General features: G+C 42.5%; 1 protein-coding gene across 1 annotated transcript; it reads left to right on the plus strand.

Moving 5' to 3' along the window:
• The first annotated feature begins 5098 nt into the window (after positions 1-5098).
• Positions 5099-6786, plus strand: LOC130085802 (piggyBac transposable element-derived protein 4-like). Its single transcript, XM_056251757.1, has 3 exons — positions 5099-5154; positions 5380-6698; positions 6761-6786. The coding sequence occupies exons 1-3, from the start codon at positions 5099-5101 to the stop codon at positions 6784-6786; spliced, it is 1401 nt and encodes a 466-aa protein (XP_056107732.1).
• The last annotated feature ends 10815 nt before the right edge of the window (positions 6787-17601 follow it).

Consider the following 17601-nt stretch of genomic DNA (forward strand, 5'->3'; position numbering starts at 1 on the left):
TTTGGGTAGCTGTTTTTCGACGCAGGACACCGTCATCATCTAAGGTGAGTTTTTCCCCATTCACTGATGAGCCTTTTACTCTGTGAACTGAATGATTTCAGCTGTTTACTGTCAGGATTTTTATTCCATTGACGACACTCAATAACTGGGCTGATATTTTTGTCTTCTTTCTGGGCTTGACAAATCTCTGATGTAGAGAGAGGCTGATGCTCCGGCCTACCAATTTCATTGCATTGAATGGACAGAGCCATAGACCACACAGCGTTGGAATCTGGGTCCTCAACTGACTGTACAACTGCTTGTACTGAACGAGATGATATTTCCTCAGTACAGTGTTCCATCATGGCATCCAAATTCAATGGCATCCTTGAGAGAACGTCGGCATCCGTGTTTTCTTTCCCAGGTCGATATCGGATAGTGAGGTGAAAAGCCGCCAATTCAGCAACCCACCGGTATCCAGTTGCGTTTAATTTTGCTGTGGACAAGACATAGGTAAGCGGATTGTTATCCATATACACAGTACAGGATGAGGCTATTAAATAGTCTCTGAATTTTTCACACACCGCCCATTTAAGGGCGAGGAACTTCAATTTCCCGGAGTGGAAATGGTAGTTTTTCTCAGGCTCAGTGAGGGTTCGGGATGCATATGCTATTACACGCATTTTTCCTTCCTGTTCCTGATATAAAACTGCCCCCAGACCCAGATTGGAAGCGTCTGTGTGTAGGACAAAGGGTTTGTTAAAGTCAGGGAAGGCAAGGATTGGCGGCTCTACAAGGTGATCCAAGAGTTCCTCCAGCAAGTGCTGATGTCTCTCTGTCCATACAATGGGGTGGTTGGAAGAGACCCCACTTTGTTTTCTTTTATTCTGTCTTGTTCTGTGGCCACGTTTGTCATTCCTTTCTAAGTCAGCAGGAGCTTTCATGAGGTTATAAAGGGTGGCAGCGATTCGAGAGAAATCTCGAATATACTGACGATAATAACTGAGGAGACCCATGATGGCTCTTAGTTCTCCCACTGTGGCTGGTTGCTTGTCTTTTAGGGCTCTGACAGCTAGAGTATCAGCCGGGTCGATTTTACTGCCCTCTGATGAAATGACACGCCCAAGGTAGCGAACCTCTCGTCTAAATATCTCACACTTGGCTGGTTTCAACTTTATACCCTGTGCTCTTAATCTTCTCAGCACAGCCCTGACATGTTCTACATGGCTCTCAAAGGACTTACTGAACACCAATACGTCATCAAGATAAGGAATGCAGGTTTCATCCCTGAGCCCCTCCAGACATTCTTCCATGCATCGCTGGAAGGCGGCTGGTGCGTTCATTAAGCGAAGGGTATTCGGATCCATTCATATAGGCCCCAGGGAGTCACAAAAGCAGTGAGAGGCCGGCTTTCTTCTGCCATGAATCCCTGATGGTAAGCTTTTCCCTGATCTAACAACGAAAACCATGAGTTCCCTCCCAGGCCGTCCATGATGTCCTGCACCCTGGGAATGGGCTGGCGGTCTGGTATAGTCTTACGGTTCAGCTCACGGTAGTCTATGCAGAGACGTAGGCTTCCATCTTTTTTTCGAACACACACAACAGGGGAAGCATATGGGGAAGTGGATTTACGCACCCAACCTTGTGTGATGAGGTCGTGAAGGTAGTTCTTCATCTCCTGATAGAGGGGTTTTGGTACAGACAGGTAAGTTTTGGCCACAGGTTCAGTGTCTTTCAGTGAGATGGAAAGCTACAGTTTCTTAATGGAGCCGATGTCGTCATCAGAAATGGAAAAGGACTCTGACTCTTCTCTCAACATTCCTTTAACTATTTCCTTTTCAGTGGGACTAAGATGGTTCAAGTCGACTGGAGGATCCCAATCAGTAGCAGATGTTTGTTTCTTACTGACTTCCATATTATTTACTGTTATTGGGGGAGCATAGCAGGGGTGTTCCAACACTGTTGCTGGGTACACTGCTTGAACTGGCTGCGCTGTCCCAATAACTGTCCTGCCAGTAAGTACTATGTCATGATCTGTTGGGTTTTGCACATCTACAACTATGAATGTTTTTTTTTCCTTTACTCAGTTTCACAAGAGTGTCAGTGAATTCTAGACCCTCCGACCACTGCGGGTTTACACTAGGCTCAAGGATCAGTGTTGTCTCCCCTTGCAAAGGAGGTGTCAAAACACGGCACTCCACCTTTACAGATATGTTTGGGGACATTTACATTCTCTCTGGTCATTTTGACAGCATACTCCAGTGATTGCTGTTCATGAGCAATTCTCTCAACAAATACTTTAGCATCCTCCATTTCAAAACCAGACAAAGCTGCTTTAACAGTTCTGATTAGCTGCTGGTTGTCAATGGCTTCATCCTGCTGTAACTCTGTATCAATAATAAGGCCAATAACATTTGAACCTATAATAGGTCGAGCAAGAGTGTTACCTTTAATCACCAAGGTGGGAACAACAACTTCTGTTGTAGGGACTCCTGTACCTGCAGTTAATTTGAATGCAACCTCAATCCATCCACTGTACGGCATGTCTTCACCATTAGCTGCAGTCAGATTTAAATTGTCATTAGTTTCAACGATTTCAGAAATATGTCTCAGTGTCACATGCGGTAAGTGATCTGCTTTCCATTGTTCACTAACTACAGTCACTTGTGAACCTGAGTCCCACAAAGCTCTAACCTGCTGGCCGTGGATGTGGCAATTTATCAGATATTTTTGTCCAACCAATGGTGCAACTTTAGCTTGTCTTTTCTTTTGTGATTTGGCTGGGACTGTATAACACAAGGTTTTTGGACATTGATTTCTGTGAACAACCCAGTGCTCATATTGACATGCCTTGGAACAATATAACACGCTTTTACATACCGCACATTGTCTGAGCCTCACATTTTTTCCACGTGCGCCACAGCGTGCACATAGTCGGGGCACTGATGATGAAGTGGTTACTCCCTGCCCCGCTGGGGTAACCCTTGCCCGTTTAAAGGACCTCCTCTGAGGTGGCCTGATCTTCTCATTCTGCAACCGGCTGAGAAGTGTTCGCTGCTCCCACACCTAAAGCAGTGAGTGCAGTCTTCCAGATTTTCCTGCTGACAGCCATAGCATCTCCTCCTATACCGCAGTGTAGCTGTGGGATGAGAGTGTTGGTTGTCATACCTTTGGTTCGGTGGAGGGTAGCTGTGCTGTACTGTAGGGGCTCGAGGGTAGCCATATTCTGCTGCAGGAACCTGAGGATAGCTGTGCTGTGCTGCAGAGCTTTGAGGGTACCTGTGTTGCATGGCAGGGGATTGAAGATAGCCTTGTTGTGCTGCAGGTGCTGGGGTTGCTCTGTATGTCAGTGGTGGGTCATTGTAGCCTGATATCAGCTGAGGTGAGGTGCCATCTAGTCCTGATGGTGGATTTGGGTGCAGCTGTTGGAAAGAGGGCTGCTGCATAGACTCTTTAACTCTCTGGGGTCGGCGGTCTCGCCGGCGATACCAGCTGACTTTTTTCCTTATCAGTGCAAAAGAGACTCAAATTACTCTGTTGATTTTGATCTGACATATAAGTGTTGTACATCATTCGATCCTGTTAAGTTTGTATTTTTTTTGTGGAACCTCACAATAAAAACAAAGTGTTGTGCTTTTCGCCAAATAAAGAAAAATAAACATGATGCGCGTTCTGCGTTCTCTCTGTCAGTGAAGTCCATTCTGAAACGCGTCCGAAAAATTAACTGTAACTCTGTCAATACTTGTCACAGAGATACTAGACATGTGTCTTTTTAAAGCTTGTATTCTCTTCTTTTAAATGAAGTAATTTATTAAAAAAAGAAATATTTCCAGTTTATGTAATTCGTTTGAAACCAAGGAGAGGTACAGTTTTTTCGTTCTCAGTTCGTTAACTTTAATGAGCTGAGCTCGCCACGCCCCTAGCGCTTTTCACATGGTAAATAGGTGATCTAACGTTGTGCATCGCACACGCCCAGCAGCGATCAATGGCATAAAAACACGAAGTATTCACTGATAGTTCATTGCGTTTTGAGGATGGCACGGTACTCCGACAAAGAGGCCCTTCAGATGATTCTGGACAGCGAGGAAGAATTCACCTTTTCCTCAGAGGAAGATTGTAACTCGGACGAGGAACGGCTGCATTTTGAAGAACGAATTGACCCCGCCGAGGATACAAGCTCGAAGTAAGTTGTTTAGTGTTTTATAATTTCTTTTCTGATCGTATAGAGTTCAAATGAATTTTCAGACTATATTTTGCCTAGCTTTTGACATCTTACAGAAAAGATTGCTTCACAATATCCCTAACATTCGTTTATACGCTCGTGTAAACTTTTTAAATGTGATATTACTCTCTAAAAACATATTTGTATATTAAATATGTATAGTTTTGATTAGCTTATGACACTGATTATCATGCTAAAATACTGCCTTATGCGTTATGTATTTTGTTTGCGAATAACTGCATGTTTAGGTTATATAGCCTATTAGTGAAATATATTTCAGCCTCCGGTAAAATATGTAATACTGTCTAAATACAATATATTTTTTATATAAAAATGTTGAGTTTTGGTTAGCCTAAGACACTACTTATGCTAAAATTGTGCCTTATGCGTAATGTATTTTGTTTGCGAATAACTGCTTAGGTTATATAACGAGAAATATATTTCAGGCTCCGGTAAAAGAGGTCTAAATACAATATATTTTTTATATAATTAAATGTTCAGTTTTGGTTAGCCTATGACACTATATCATGCGTAAATAACTGAATACAGGTGTAAATGTTTGAAATGTAGTGATGTGTCGTTCGTGAACGATCCGTTCATTGCGTGTATCACTAATTGCGTGCGGTCTATATGGGCCATCAACAGATACTCGCGGTGACGCAGTCTACGGCCCATCAATATTTCTCCATCCCATGGCCCATCAACAGATATATAAATGTTCAGTTTAGTTTCGTCTATATGGGCCATCAACAGATATTTCTCCGTCCCATGGCCCAACAGATATATACATACATTGTGCATCCATACCCATTAATTGTCCATCAGTTTACTTTGGATAATGTATGCTAACAGTTTTTTTTTTAATTATTATTATTTTTTTAGGAATGTGTCTGCATCATGCTCTCCTTCGCCAGCACCTCGCAGAGGGACACGCAGGTGTCGTTCAGTTCTCAGTGCGAATGAGAATCATACTGAGTAAGTGCACAGACGTAATATTTTACAGATGAAATTTAGCCTAATTGTGTTTACATCATCATAATGTAAAAGTAGGCTACCTATTCTTGTGTGAAATTACAACAAAACAAATTTTTATCCATGGCAATTAGTGATTGATAATGATAATAATACAGTTTATTTGATTGTGTTATCAGCATGCTCAATTTTTTTTCTTTTAACAGATGTGACAATGAACACGTCCATCCACCAGTTCCGAAGAGAGCCAAGGCAAACAAGCAGGCAAGCAACAGGCAGTCCACTCTATCATGGAAAACAGAGACTGATGTTGACATGGTTCCACAGACACTGCGATTCCTTCCTGCACGGGAAACTGGACCGCAACTGAGCTCTGTAGACTCGCATTCACCCATGAGTCTATTCAAACTATTTTTTTCAGAAAGTGCTGTGTCAACTCTGTGCCACAACACCAATGCCCAGGCTGCCAAGGCAACTGCAAAGGGCTGCAAATACAAATGGACAGATGTCAGCATCAGTGAGATGTACCGCTACATTGGGCTGCTGTTTTACATGGCCATGGTGAAGGTCAGCTCCATCAGAGACTACTGGCGGCAAAGCAGGGTTTTCTCCGTACCCTTTCCAGCCACAGTTATGTCCAGGGACAGATACCGCACCATTTCATGGAATGTGCACATGAGTCACCCAGATGCAGATAAGGAGAATGACAGGAAGAGGGGCACACCTGAACATGACCGTCTTTTCAGGATCAAACCTCTCATGGACACCATTCGTCATGCTTGTAAAGCCATCTATCATCCTAAAAGAAACTTAGCTGTGGATGAAAGAATGGTGGCATGCAAAGCACACACAGGTATGACACAGTACATGAAAGCCAAGCCAACCAGGTGGGGTTTCAAGCTGTTTGTTCTTGCAGACTCATCGAATGGATTCACTGTGGACTTTTCTGTATACACAGGAAAGAACACCTTTCCCACAGGCCATGGACTGTCATATGATGCTGTAACATCTCTTTTAGACCACACATTTTTGGGTTCTGGGTACCATGTGTACACGGACAATTTTTATACAAGTCCAAAGCTCCTAAAAGACATGTTTGCAGTGAAGTTTGGTGCATGTGGGACTTACAGGGACAACAGGAAGGACTGCCCTCGGAATGCAGCTAATTCACTGTCTAAAAAATCTGCCAGGGGATCGATCAGGTGGATTCGGGATGGACCTCTTGTATTTGTGAAGTGGATGGACACACGAGAGGTATCTGTCTGTTCTACCATCCATCCTGCTTATACGCGAGACACTGCACAGAGGAGGGTGAAAACACAGGATACATGGAGGACAACGACATTTCCATGTCCTACACCTGTGACTGAATACAACAAACATATGGGTGGTGTTGACCTGTCTGATCAGCTGTTACAGTACTACACAACACAGCACAAAACCATGAAGTGGTACAGAAAGATTTTTCTGCACTTCTTGGACATTGCTTCCACCAACTCTTTCATTGTGCACAAAGAGCTACATGGTAACTTGTCTCATAAAGAGTTTATGGAGCAACTTATCACAGAGCTCTGTGATGTGTCACAGAAAACGGCACCAAAACGGACCAATAGTGACCATGTACCGGTTCCAGGAGCTGAGCTGCCATCAGAAGGCAGGGATGTTGCCACACTTGGTCGCCGCACATGTGTGCATTGCAAAGCAGTGCGTGGTAAAAAGCAATTGACACCATGGAAATGCCAGGCATGCAATGTTCACTTATGTCTTCAGTTGAACAGGAACTGTTTTCAAGAGTGGCATAAAGATGTGTGACTGTGTTACTCTTATTTTTTATTTTTTTATTTTTTTATATTAAAAATAGTAATGTGTCCAAACTTTTCACCGGTACTATACACGCAGCATTTGATTTGCTTAGAGCCCGCATCAACGGGGCATAAGCATTTACTGTGAGATACCTGCCTTTACTTTTGTTTATTTTGCTCACATTTGATTTGCTTAGAGCCCGCATCAACGGGGCATAAGCATTTACTGTGAGATACCTGCCTTTACTTTTGTTTATTTTTCGCTTACAATTGCTTTGTTTATATCTGACTGATTATTTATTTATTTTACTCACATTTGATTTGCTTAGAGCAAATTTAGAACATTTAGTTTCTCCACATAGAGGAATTACAATAAAACAGATTGAAAACCTTTGAATCTCCTCTCATTCTTTGTTCAGGCTGCCTCACTTGATGGGCCATTAGCCATTGGGAGAGTGTCTGTCACACCCCTGGTCTGAATCTCATTAATATTGATAGGCCATTACCACTCCCACGCATAAAGCTCTTCTGACAAAGAAACTGTCATACAAAGTATAAATATAATTGTTTTGTTTTATGTGAACAATTAGACAGGATGATTTTCACATCATTTTGAAGCCAGAACTCGAAGCGACAACATCCATTAGTCAAAAGTCTTGTGGACACATATTTAGTATGTGTTTTGTGGTCTTATTTCAGCAACTTTCATTTTTATTTTTTTCAATAACCACGCATAAACATTATTCTCTTAAAAATACAAACATGTACATATATGTTGCTAAGAATTTATGGTAGCCCCGTTTGTGCTATATAGAGTGAATTTACACCTTTGCCATTAACATGTTTATAAATAACTGAAAAAAGCACATATGTCAGGGCATGTCAAAACATCCCAAGGGCCCCAAAAACACCTTGGACCCCAGAGGGTTAATAGAGGACACTTCAGCTTTAAGGTCTTTCAGGAGGGTCATGTTAGCTTTCATCTCCTGCAGTTCTGAAAGAATATCAACCTTATTCTTACTTTGACTCAGCTGGCTTGTCTTTTCCTTTTTCTCAAATGGAGTCTGGTCAGAATGAGCAGCATGAATGGTTACAGGCCGCTGTGGTGCTGTCATCTTCTTCTTATCCTGCCTCTCACTTTCATAAGCACAGGAAATATTTAGTTTCTCAAACAAGAGTTCATCAGAAATGCCAGTTTTCTCCAGGAATGGCTGGAGGTCACGTTTTACGTTATCGTTCTGCAGGCCGGTCATAACTGTGTGGAGGAACATGTTCTGCACGAGCACTGGATCATATATTAGGCCTGACTCAGATTCTTGTGAGGCAAACAGAATCTTCTGTCTTAAATCTAGAGCGCGAATAAGGAAGCTCTGAGGTGTCTCTTTCATGCTCTGGACTTCAGAAGACAGCTGTTTATATAACTCTATTGCACTCTTTTCTTGGTAATGACAATGGAGTATCCTTCTCAGGGTGGGCAGTGTGAGGTCACTTTTCCCCTCTAAATAACTGCGCAACTGCATCCCAGGAACAATGGCTCTTAGGACAGCATCAACAATCTCAGTCTCTGGCAGCCTTTTGAGAAGACCATGCTCGATCTGCCGTGCTAAGCTGGAAAACGGGAGACGATCTTTCTGTCCTGGTTTCCCAATTTGTCCAGATATTTTAAATTCTTTGTGCCAAGGAGGAGGGATGTGATCCAGTGATAAACCTGAGGCTGCCATTCTGTGGCTAGGTTTAGTGGCCTGGACCCCCTGTTCACCTTTAACATTTTGTGGTACCTGTACCTGGGGAGATCTGCTTTCTGTTGATGCATTGTCTTGTGTGTCATCAGACTGATTTGGGGTTTTATTTGGTGATGCTTGAGGCTCACTTGCGTGGTCAGCTGCTGTCTGAACCTGTAGCTCAGTTATTTTGTCTTTAAGGCAGAGGAGCATCGCCATTCCCAAATCTTCAAGTTTCTGTAACTCTTCGCTTTGCAGATGGTTACTTATCATTAAGATGAGTGATGTTCTGTTCTTTCCTGCCACATGCTCCAATTCTGGCCCAGCAATGATTAGAAAATCACACAGTTCTTTTAGGCTTTCTACTGGCAGTGTACACAAAAGTCCTATTATTTCCAACTGCAATGTCTCTACTTCAACGGACTCCATTTTTCTTGCGGCAACGATCTAGTGTTCAGTAGCAGCAGTAACTTGTGTGCTTAACTTTGACAGAAGCGCTCCTGTTACCTTGGGTTTACCTCAGATTGTTTTTGCTTTTAGTTGTAGACACTCGAACTGCCACCGTATTATCCACTCAATGTCGCCTGCCTGGGTAAGTTGAAGGGGACTGAATGAGAGCTTGGGACGTTTGTTCTTGGCGGAAGTCGGACCCTGCTTCACTCAATCCCAGCGGGGCCTCCAGAAAATGTTACACCCCTGGAAAAGGGGAATAATGAGTAATAAGACACAGGACACGGTGTTACTTCCCTCACGTCCAGTGTAATAATGCATTTCTTTTACAAGAACAATAATTCAACAATACATAATATTACAAAGTTATTACTAAATGCAAAATCAGCACTAATTAAACACTTTACACTAACCGACAAAATATCACTGCAAAGTACAAATGCAACTGGTTACTTTAAATACGTGGAACAGGCTGTATTATTCCTCTTATATACATAGAAGCTGAACAGACTAATATTAACAAACATGAATTTAATTATTCTAATATTTAACGCACCTATAACCACACTGATAGTTTAGCAATTAACTTCACTCTTCTCAACTACACAAAATAATATAACATATCCCAGTTATTTATCATTAAACGCATCTTCTCTTTAAGTGCTGAACACTGCACATGAACCGTATAGTTGTATATCCCCACCATGCGATGTACACCATGTGATGCAGCTAGCAAAATAGCTATAGTGGAGCTTACGTTAAGCAGCACTTACTCAAAGTAATAACAATTATACAGACAAATTTGACTTCTAGCTTATTTCTTAGACTACAGAGGACATAAATACAGACATAAAATGCATTAATAAACAGATTTTACCTGGAAAAGGGGAATAATGAGTAATAAGACACAGGACACGGTGTTACTTCCCTCACGTCCAGTGTAATAATGGACGAGCAGACGCAACACGCTTCCCTTGCGATACATCAGGCATAATCAACCGATTCCCGATCAACAGGCGAACTCTTAACACAAACTTTGAATAGCAACCACATGAAAACAAGGTACAACAATAAATGAGCAGGGTAACTTTTAAATAATACCGTTTTTGGCACGTTATTGTGCTAATGCATCATCTTATGACTCTTTAACTTGAAGACCAAAGTAATCGCTAATAGATCATTCAATCAGGAAATCACAGTGCTCTTACTCTTACCAATATTCTATATATGGACATGAATTATGATGTGTTCTTCACCCTTGTTTTTAAGTACTTCTCTGAGTTAAAGCAAATTGCTTATTTTCCTCTTTTTAACACACAGAATTACATAAAATGAACTTTTCTGACTGTACACATTCTCATAACCATTACACAGACAGACTGAAAATGCCTTTAAATAAGGCCCTTGATTGAAGAACTAATTGAAGGCGTATGAATCAGATCAGCTGATAGACTGGGTATCAGCTGATAGCTGAGCTTGACTACGCGGCCTGCCTGAACTGACGCTGAACGCTAGATTCATCAGACATTCTGGGAATTAGCCACAAGATTCCGAAGGAAAGACTCCGCATCTCCAGGACTTTTAAACAGGACTACTTTGCCCACTGCGCTGATCCTCAGAGTGGCACGATATAGAAGAGAATATTCAAACTTCAGTTCGCGGAGCTTTTTCTTGATGTCATCAAACTGTCGACGTTTGAGGACAATGCCAGCACTGAAATCAGGGAAAATGTAGACGCGATTGTCTTTAAACTTTAGTTCCTTCTTCTCACGTGAAAGACGTAAAATTAGTTTTTTGTCCTGGAGGCTGAGGAATTTCACCAGGATCGGCCTTGGCCCAGCTTTCGGCTTATCTGTTGGTAACATAGTGGGAGAACGGTGGGCTCTCTCAATGACTGGAGGAACTAAAAAGTTATCTTCCCCTAAGAGTAGCTGGATGAGACCTCTCATAAAGCCGATTAGATCCTGACCCTCCGATTTTTCCGGAACATGCAGAAAGCGCAGGTTGTATGCCCTGCTACGATTCTCTGCATCATCAACTTTATCACGCAGGTAAGAGTTTTCGCTCATTAGTGTTTTGACATACTTTTGAAGATCCAGTACATTATCTTCATTTGAGCTTACTCGTTGTTCAAGCTCAGACACATGCTCACCAAGTGTGGACAGCGAGCCTTGTATTGTTTGTAAGCCTGATTGGATATTATCCATTTTCGCGTCGAAATGGGAAAACATGTCCAATTTCAGTTGCTGTATAGCATCCCAGATTGATTGATTAGAAATCAGTGTTTGCTCCATAGCAAGCTGAAAACACGCTGAACTCGGTTTAAACGATTGAAAACTATGCGACAAACAAGGTTCAGTTCGTATTATATTTGTTGCAAAATAATGAGATTTAGGATTAGGGCATGAAGGCCAAAATTATATAGTTAAGCAGACTACACCTGACGTGCACGTTACTCACGCAGCCATCTTGTTTTTGATGTGGACTAGTCTGTACTTTTTCCTTCCTTTTTTCCACACCAAACCTCTCACTTCCATATGCGTAAATTATGTCCCCAAATTTATCCAGCTTCTTTTCAACTGTACCAGTTAATCTTTCCAATGCAAAGCATAGATCGGTGTTTACCGTGTCCCATGCAGTTTTCTCACAAGCTCTTGGCCATCTAACTCCAGGCCTATGCCCGTTGAGGTTCTTTTCTCTCTTATGCTGTTTAGTCTGACCGGGTTCACAAGTATGAATATGTTCATCACTAACTGTGCAAGCCCTCCTCTCCTCTATGACAGGGGTGCTGATATCCTGCGAGCTGTGGTTTGCTTCCTGTCGCTGGATTTCATTCGACTGACTTGACTGACTTCGTAAGAAGTACTGATCAATGCGAGGCCCTTGTCCCTTCTCCCTCAACCATTTCATTTTCCCTTAATGAACCTTCAAACCCCTGACCGTTGTCGCCTTGCTCCAGCCACAGACACAAACTTGGAGTTCAATGACTTTACTAACTGCAGATCTTGGACTAGTCTTACTCTCCATACTCATATCCGTTTCCATTCCTAAGTCGTTAACCATGTTGTCCAACATTGAGTCATCTTCCGCCCCTGCTCTCGCAGACTCTAGGGGTATTTTTCTCTTTAATTTCTCAGAAGCCTTGGGCGGGTGTCTCCAGCATCCTGTAAACACGGAGCTGGATACTGCCGACAAGGGTAGCTAACCCTTACCAGCCCCATTGGGGTCTCTTTCCTCCTGTCAGCTGTCTCTCCAGGCTGTCTCCAGGCTGTCACTTGTTGCCAGCAGCACTATTCACCACAGTCACTGGACGTATCCAGATCTTCATGATTTCCATTACACTTATTAATACAGACATTTAACTCCTCAGAGATTAGATGAGTACATATTTAATTTTCTCAAAAAAATTAAATGCAGCCAAATATCAACAAGACAAGTAGAAACGGTCTAGTTAAAAGGCTGAATATAGTGTATTAATATAGACAGTCTAAAACAATAAAGAATACAAAATTAGTTTGCACACAATAATAAGAGAATGAGAGAAAGGGAAATTCCCGTCTGCTCAGTTCCCTGCACATATTATACATTGCGGACCATTATCTACAGTACACGTTGCCTCGGCAAACGTGAGATAAAGCCACTTAATTATTGCAGATATGCAGACCCATAATCTAAGCGCTGCCTCGGCAAGCACGCAATCTGAGCCATAGATTCTTATTGTAGAGATGCAGACCCATAATCTACGCGCTGCCTCGGCAAACACGAGATCTGAGCCAATAGATTCTTATTGCAAACCCGTAATATACGCGCTGCCTCGGCACACGCGAGATCTGAGCCAATAGATTATTATTGCAAACCCATAATCTGCGGCTGCCTCGGAACAGAAGCTAGCGCAGTTCTAAACCGGATATGCTTTTATCCTTTCCTGGTCGTGACGTCACCCGCCCGTGACGCTCACTCTCGCCGTAGGACTAGTTGACATAAGTGCTTCAGACGCAATCACGCAGGAGCGTTTCCAAAGCGGCATCGACTTGTTAAAAGAGTTGCTACACCCAGACTGAACATGAATAGGCTTTTAATAGCCTATTAATGAAAATAAATCAGACCATCCTTTCAGAAACAGCAGTAATACCACTGCGGGCCAGCATAAAAAAAACACAGCGCTACCTGAGCTCTAAACCAGGCGGAGTCTCCTGGGCTTTGAGTTGAAAACGTTGATTATGTCATCATAATCCGAACTGTCAATAAGTTCTCTTTCAAAAGACAGAAGTGCCAAGTTGTTCAGGCGTCCAGTCAGCATGGATGATCTCAGGCGCGTTTGGATCCTGTTTGTTGCGGAGAAAAGTCTCTCTATGCTGCAGGATGTTAAAGGCAGTGTTATGATGGCCCTCAACAAACCATTGATGTTGGGGAAAATGTCGGCAGGGCAGCTATCCAGTACTTCCATTAATGTGGGGAAGTTCTCCTTATCCATTTTCCGTCTGATGTGCTGGATGAATACAGCATGTTCAGCATCAGCAATGTCAATGCCATACAAAGCACACAAATCATTTAAAATGTTTTTCACTCCAAAAGTGGCAGATCCAGGAGCAAAAGAGCCCGAGGCTCTCATTACACCGTAGGTATCGTCTTTAAACCTGCAGTTTAACTCGGTTATCTGTCGGTCAATGATGCAGTTCCACAGGGCCTTTAAATCCTCATTGCTTCTGACAGCCGAGGTCTTTCCCAGCGTTGTGGTGACAACAGTCATGAAACTTTGAAGGCAGCTTGCGTTCACGAGAAGCAACCACGTCCCAGTTAGCTATCTCGTGCTTTTCCATCAGCTCTTCTGTCAGTCTGAGCACTTCAACAAAGTCACCCTTCGAATCCTCTCAGAAAGTTGCATATGTAGCTTTTAGTGTTTCAATTAGTGAAATACAGTCCGTCACACATAGCGTAGAGCTCTTCAGCCCCTTGGTGGCAAAATCACTGTTTTCAAACAGTTTGCAAAACGTTAAAAGCATGAAAACAAACTTTTTCGTTTGCACCTGTTGCAACAGCTGGTCAACTTCGATTTTACTTTGTCCACTAGTTTCGGAAAATCCAGCCAGAGTCTCTAGCAGTACATCAAGCAACTGCAAAATCTTATGCACTGACCCTGATTTTGAGCTCCATCTGGTATCACACTAACGCTCCAGCTCCATAACCTGGCGGTTGGGATGCATCTCCTTTTGTACCTCCATCAAACGAGTGCCGATGGGCACCGGTAAAGAAGCTGTGTATTTGATTCACAGTGTCAAAAAAAGTAATCACATGTCCGGACGCTTTAGCGGCGGTGCAAAGCTAGCCGATGAGAGTTGCAATGCACATAGATGGCTTTAGGAAATGTTCCTTTCAAAATAAACTGTACCCCTCCCTTGTGCCCCGACATGACCGATGCTCCATCGAAACAGAACCCGACGCAGAGAGCAGGATCCAGTTCGAGTGGTTGAAGGACCTCCAGGACTTTCTGTGATATCCCTTGCGCTGACAGATCTGCGGCCTCAACAAAGCCCACTGCCCGCTCTTTGATGATTCCTCCATGTATGAATCGCACACACACTGCAACCAGCTCACGTTTAGCTAAATCCTTATACTCATCCGCATGTATGGCAAAATATTGCCCATGCAGTTCAGTCTTTATTTTACGGAGTAGGATCGATGCTGCAGCTTCAAGCAGCTCATCCTGGATGTGGTGGCTCATGAATGTGGCATTTCGGGGCAGCTCATTCAGTCTATTTTCAATTTCTGGAGCAAATTTTAACATGAACTTGAAGAGCTCTAAGAAATTACCTTTATTAAGTGCATCCTCGGTTACTCTGTGGCCTCTGAATGGTATTTCCAGCTTGGCACATAACATGGCAATGTCCAACACAACTTTAATATGCTCCCTGTTTCGCTACACAAATGACAGGCTGTCACCGTGCAGCTGGTTCAAAACTGTCCCGCTATTTTGCGGTGCATGACTGACCATGTATGATTTTTGCTTAGTTAGCGCCATAGCATGGGGCTTGCTTGCTTCATGTTTGTCGCAGGCTTCTCTGAGACGTTTCCAGTTCATGTAGCCATCTTTAATAAAAGTAAACTCTGTGTGCATCTCCGGAAAATGTTTAAACGCCTTGCAAAATACTGCGTCCCGTTTTTTGCTCTATTCAATCCATTTTAATTTCTCATACCAGTTGCTGTTGAATGTTGAATGAGCGTGGTTTTCCACTTATGACAGTAGCCGGAAATGTTGACAGCTTTGGCTGAGTGCCAGGTTCCTCCAATGCCGATAGATCCGATGGCGTAGCGGTTGTCTCCTTAGATGCTGGTGGCGGTCTGTGGCGGTGGAATGCAGTGTCAGCCTTCATGCTAACATTAATGCTAGCATGACTTGATGAAAATGCGGCAGTTTCATCGGCTTTCGCAGGGCCACTAAGGGCCCTATCTTGCACCCGGCGCAAATGACTTTGTACACTGACGCATGTATCATTCCTATTTTGCACCCGCGCAAAGCGGGCTTTTCCCTCCATAGACGCACGTCGGTAAACTAGGAAATGAACTTGCGGCTCGGCACAAAAAGGAGGCGTGTTTCGGCGCAAACATTCCCTAGTGCTATTTTGCAGTTCCAGAAAACAATTCCGCCACTGACCAGAAAAAAACTAGTTTAAAGTCAGTGGCGCGTTGCGCGTTGTTCATAATGCTATTTTAACCGCGCATGCTTGGCCATAATGTAGTGGGTGCACAACACGCATACACTTTGATTCTCTCATCAACACAGATGCAGCAGTTTTTATTTTTGCAAATCATACATTATAACAAGGAAAAATATTAACACATGAGGGAAATCATTGTGGTGTCCATGAAGATGTAAAATTTTTTTCCTCCCACGCCTGTTTAACCAATGCTGATTTGGGTGGGTTTCTCCCATCCCCATACAACGTCACTTCTCTGTCTTTCACGGTCCTGACAAGAACGTCGGTCTCCTCGGCTGTGAACCACTCCTGGCGCGCGCCTGGTAAATCCGCCGCTATAATAGCAATCCGCCATGCAACATGCGCACCTGCTCTTAAAGGGTATGTTGGATGACGCTCTGATTGGTTTATTTCACGTTACGCCCAAACCACACCTATGAATAATGAAGCTATTTCAGACCAACCCCTTTTAAACTTGCGTCGGGCGCAAGAGTCATTTATCCCACCGGTAAAATAGTAACAGCGCCCAAGACCCGCCCACAAAGTTACTTGCGCTTCGTGCTTGATACTTGCGTTTCAGATCGTTAAAATAGGGCCCTAAGTGTCTCACGACCATCCTCCTCAGGTATTACATGGTCCAAAAGTATATCATCATCTAGACATGTTTTAAAAAGTGTGTCAATGATAGCTGTTTAGCCATAGCTCAGTTAGGTTGCCGCTGCTACCTAACGGTTACGGAAAACTGACGCCATTTTCTGAGCTAACGCGGTGTTGCGTGATAGCATCACTGGACTGACACGTGATAGGCCGACATAATATTTTTCTTTTGTAGCTATTTTTCGTAGCTACTGTACATATTTTACATTTTAAATGTCCCCAGGAAACGATTAAAATGAAATTATTTATTAATTCATTATTATTATTATTAATTTTTTTTTAATTATTGTTTTTATTAATATGATTGGGTGGGCCACCTGTCAATCTGTGTGTTCACGTGCCCACAAAGGCCCACCCATAAATCCACGCCTGCATGGCTTCTTGTACTTTCTTTCAAATAAATTCCAAATTTCTGCCCCTCTTCCAAACTTCCCCATCATCCGCAAAAAGTGACCATGAACATATCATTTTTTAATGGACTTATTATGCTTCCCTGAGGTGTTAATTTTTTTTTCTGAATAATTACTTCCTATTCTTACTTACCTATTAATCTTCAAAAAGTCTTTAGGCCATTCATATATCCATCATTTTACCCCAAATTTAAAAAGCTTGATCAGTAATCCTCTTTCCACTTCATGTCGTATGCCTACACTTTCTCTATTTATTTTTGCTTTCCTTATTTCTTGTTTTAAACATAAAACTGGACAAATTTTCTACCTCTTCTAAAGCCATTCTGATACTTGTGGATATGTGTCCCTTACTCTCCATATAATATGTTAACCTTTCGTTTATAATTTTCTCCATTATTTTACATATGTTGGACATTAAAGTAAAGTCTTAATTCTCTGGTTTGGTACAATCCTTCCCTGGTTTTCTTATTGGAACTACAACAGCCTCCTTCCAGCTTTGTGGCAATTTTCATTTATCCCAGATTTTATAAATGTTACAATAAAATATTCTTTGATGACTAGATAGGATAACATTATGTAACAAATCTCATCCTTGCCTGGAGCAGACCTCTTAGTTTTCCTGAGAGAGTGGTTCAGTTCAGTCTTTGTAAATGCCACGTTTAAAGGGGTCATATAATGCCATTTTCATACAAG

This window comes from Rhinichthys klamathensis, unplaced genomic scaffold (assembly GCF_029890125.1).
Source record: "Rhinichthys klamathensis goyatoka isolate OS25496 unplaced genomic scaffold, OSU_Roscu_1.1 h1tg000090l_1, whole genome shotgun sequence".
NCBI classification, from domain to species: Eukaryota; Metazoa; Chordata; class Actinopteri; order Cypriniformes; family Leuciscidae; genus Rhinichthys; species Rhinichthys klamathensis.